The 3,699-nt window shown below is 51.0% G+C and overlaps 1 protein-coding gene across 1 annotated transcript; it reads right to left on the bottom strand.

Moving 5' to 3' along the window:
* Positions 1-858: 858 nt before the first annotated feature.
* Positions 859-2,798, bottom strand: EMH_0040190 (protein-l-isoaspartate o-methyltransferase, putative; the record flags this gene model as incomplete). Its single annotated transcript, XM_013495473.1, has 4 exons — positions 859-1,216; positions 1,416-1,533; positions 1,886-2,039; positions 2,238-2,798. The coding sequence occupies 4 exons, from the start codon at positions 2,796-2,798 to the stop codon at positions 859-861; spliced, it is 1,191 nt and encodes a 396-aa protein (XP_013350927.1).
* Positions 2,799-3,699: the final 901 nt, after the last annotated feature.

Genomic DNA, 3,699 nt, shown 5'->3' with positions numbered 1-3,699 from the left:
TATATATATATATATATATATATATATATATATATATATATATATATATATATATATATATGAACTGCAGTATATACCTCCTCTAACGCACTCGTTCTTTATTTACTTTCACTGCCTGCCCATCTCACGATTATTAGAAGGGGTATACATCTCTCTTCTAGCTATCGAACTCACCGTATACACGGCATACAGCTATCTTTACACTAGCTAGCTAGCTAGCTAGCTAGCTAGCTAACCAGTCCGATGTCCCCATCTATACAGCTAGCCAGCTTGCTAGCTAGCTAACTATTGCGGTGCATGTATCCAACTATCCATCTAGCTAGCCACCTACCTACCTAACCACAAGCGAGCTACCTAGCTAGCTCTGGTACCTATCCAGCTAAACGCACTGGTCGCACTAGCTAGCCAGGTAGCTTATGTTTCCCGGCTAGCTAGCTAGCTAGCTAGCTAACAAGTTATCTGTCTTGACATTTGAGGCGAAGCCCCGAAGGGCGGCTAGCCAGGCATCGCCTGCTCCCCACCAAAAGGCCAAGGCACACAAAAAAAGGCGGGCGGGGCCCCCATTGTACGTACACCCGACAGGGGCCCCCAGGGTACGTACACCACGCCAACCCAAGGACGGGCCTCCCCCTGAGTCTCTTTTTGGGGCCCCCGCTCGCTGCTTGCTGCGGTGTACAGACAGCGTCTCCGCTACAGCAGTGCTCAAGGAGACACCCACTTGGGGGAAAGGAGACAGCTGTCTCCTCATCGGAGAGCAGTACGAGGTGTCTCTGTCCCTGCTGCTCTGCAGTCAGTGGTCTCTATGGAAATGTATGGAAATGCCCTAGGGTTTAGGGTTTAGTGTTTATGGTTTAGGGTTTAGGAGGTGCGTACAAGGGGTACATACACCACACTGGTGACATACTTAACGGAGACAGTCCCCTCTTCGTTCTTATTGACAGCAACCAGGGCCTGCCCCCCCCCAAGCTCTCCTCCTATTTCTCTCTCCCCTAAACCCTCAAGGGTTATACGGCCTCTCTTGCACTCCACCGGAATCACCATCTTACCCCCTGGAGCAAGCTGCTGCAGCAGCGCAGCAGGAACTGCTGCTGCTGCTGCACCCACATGAATCGCATCATATGGGGCCCCCCATGAGGGGCCCCCAGCCCAACCGTCCCCTTTTATCAACTCAAAGTTCTTGCTCTGCAACAGCTGAGGATATCCAGCAGCCACGTTCCTGTGAAACACAAACCCTAAACCCTAAACCCTAAACCCTAAACCCTAATAAACATGGGGAGAAGGCGGTAATCCCGCACATCCAAAGAACCCCTGAGCTGGATAAACTCTCAGTCTGGCTGGCAGTGCCGTTTAGTGTGGTCTCTACACATTAGGGTTTAGGGTTTAGGGTTTAGGGTTTAGGGATTAGGGTTTAGTACCTTCTGGAGAGGTCTACGAGGCCTTGTATGTAATCCATGCCTATGGCTATTCCCCCCCCCTCCTCGCCCGCCCCCACCATGAGGCCCATACAAACTGTTAGGTACCCCGTGCCGCTGCCTGCAGCAACACAACACACCCTGCTGCTGCTGTTACTGCTGTTGCTGCTGCTGCTACTGCTTCTGTTGCTTTTGCTGCTTCTGCTGCTTCTGCTGCTTCTGTTGCTGCTTCTGTTGCAGCACCGCATAATGAGGATGTCCAAACCAACAGACGGGGCAGGGAAAACAGAAAAGAACAAAACACAAAAAGAAAACAAAAACACTAAACAACAAAGCAAAACGAAACAAAGTAATAGAACAACTGAACCCCATTCCTCACCTCAAAAAAACAAACAAAACAAAACAAAACAAAGCAAACGTTAAGTATCGATACAATACTTTTTCTGCGGTGTCTGTACACCTGAATATCTCACCAACATCAAGCGCTCTATTCCCCCATTTCAGTTCATCTTTTAATTGCTGCAGTGCAATCGCATGCATATGAGGGGCAGAGATGGTGGCCCCAAAGCCAATAGATTGAGGCATATCCAGATAAGGGTCTTCCTTTACAAAATAACCACGGTCAACCTGCAACCACCACAATCAAATAGGGTTTAGGGTTTAGGGTTTAGGGTTTGGGGGGGAAGGGGGGGGGGGCGCAGGGGAGGAGGGGAAGGAAAATGGCTGCTACCTGCTGCAGCTGCTGATGTTCTTCTACTGTAGGCTACTGCTGCTCTGCCTATCTGATGTTGCTGTCTGCTGCTATTGCTGCTCCTGCTGTCTCACCTGCACCATCGTCTCATACACACGTTGATCTGTGAAGACCCCGGCCCTCCTCAGGTTCTCCACCAGCTCTTTGTTTGTCCTTCCATGGCTATGCCACGCCATCGTTGCTGCTGGGTACTGCTGCGGGGAGGCCCCCTCAGCAGCGCCTACGGGGGCCCCCGTGGGGTCGCCTGGGGCCCTAGAGGATGGGGGGCCCCTTGGCAGAGAAGAAAAGGATAAAGCGGGGGGCCCCTGCCGCTGCACACCCGACTGGCCAGCCCCTACAGAAGCCAAAAACGCAGATACAGGAGAACCCTGCTGCTGCTGTTGCGGTTGCTGCTGCTGGAGTTGCTGTTGGTGCCGCAGTGACCGCGCAGCTAGGGCTGCTCTGTGTTGCGCCAGGAAGCGGGAGGCGAGGGAGCTAGGGCGACTGTGGGGAGGAGGAAAAGTGAGAAAAGAAGGAGCAGACGTCTCAGCAGAAAAAGACAGTGAAACAGCTACTGCTGCTGCCACGGTTGCCGCTGTCCATACACCGCAGATCGATGCGCGCGCCACGCCGCCTCGTCCGCAGTGCAACAGCATCGCCCAGATATTAAAACCTGTTTTCTTAATTTTGTTTTTTACTTGAACCAACTCACTTGAATCTAATCTTGCGGTTCTAAGGAATTCAACTCAACGGACACCGACGAACCCCCAGCGCTGCTGCTATCGCTGCTGCTGCTGCTGGTGTATTATACCAGCCGCTCGACACAGGCACACAAGCGCGGGGGAGAGAAAATACAGATATGTGTATAAATAATTAGCTGTATTTTATTTCACGTATATCAATAATTATATCTAATTTAAATGCTGCATATTAGAGCACAGCTTTCGCCCAGAAGAAACGGAACAGCACCCCGTACATGAGCCCCCCCATCAGCGCCGCTGCTTATACAGAGCTACTGGGAGGGGGTAATATATTAATAGTCTATTTGATAAATAATTTATTAATTAAAAATAAATGAATAATTGAAGGTCATTTCTTCTAAATTATTGAACACCCGAGCTCACAGAGGCGAGGGCCCCTTACCCCCGCAACCCGTGGCTGCTCCCACTACTGACATCCAGCAGCAAAAGCATCAATAAGCAGCAGCAGCAGCAACAGCAGCAGCAGCAGCAGTTGCAGTGACAACAACAGCCGCACCCAGGCCCCCAGCAACAGCAGAAGTACCCCAAACAGCAATACCATCAGCGACAGCATTATAAGCACCGGGAGTAGCAGCAACAGTAAGGAAAAGAGCAGCAGCAATAGCAGCAGCGGCTGCAGTAGAAGCAGCAGCAACAGCAACAGCAGCGGCAAGCCGGGTGTAACTGAATATGTTTTGAGTGTAGACAAGGCCTCAGCAGCAGTCCTCAGTTTGGGAATGTCTGGGCCCACGCCTGGAGTCAAGAAACTCCAGCCCCAAAATGCATGCATACATGCATGTGCCGAGTATACATAAGT

This window comes from Eimeria mitis, genomic scaffold (assembly GCF_000499745.2).
Source record: "Eimeria mitis Houghton genomic scaffold, Emh_scaff1591, whole genome shotgun sequence".
NCBI classification, from domain to species: domain Eukaryota; phylum Apicomplexa; class Conoidasida; order Eucoccidiorida; family Eimeriidae; genus Eimeria; species Eimeria mitis.
This window is presented reverse-complemented; position numbering and strand designations above follow the sequence as displayed.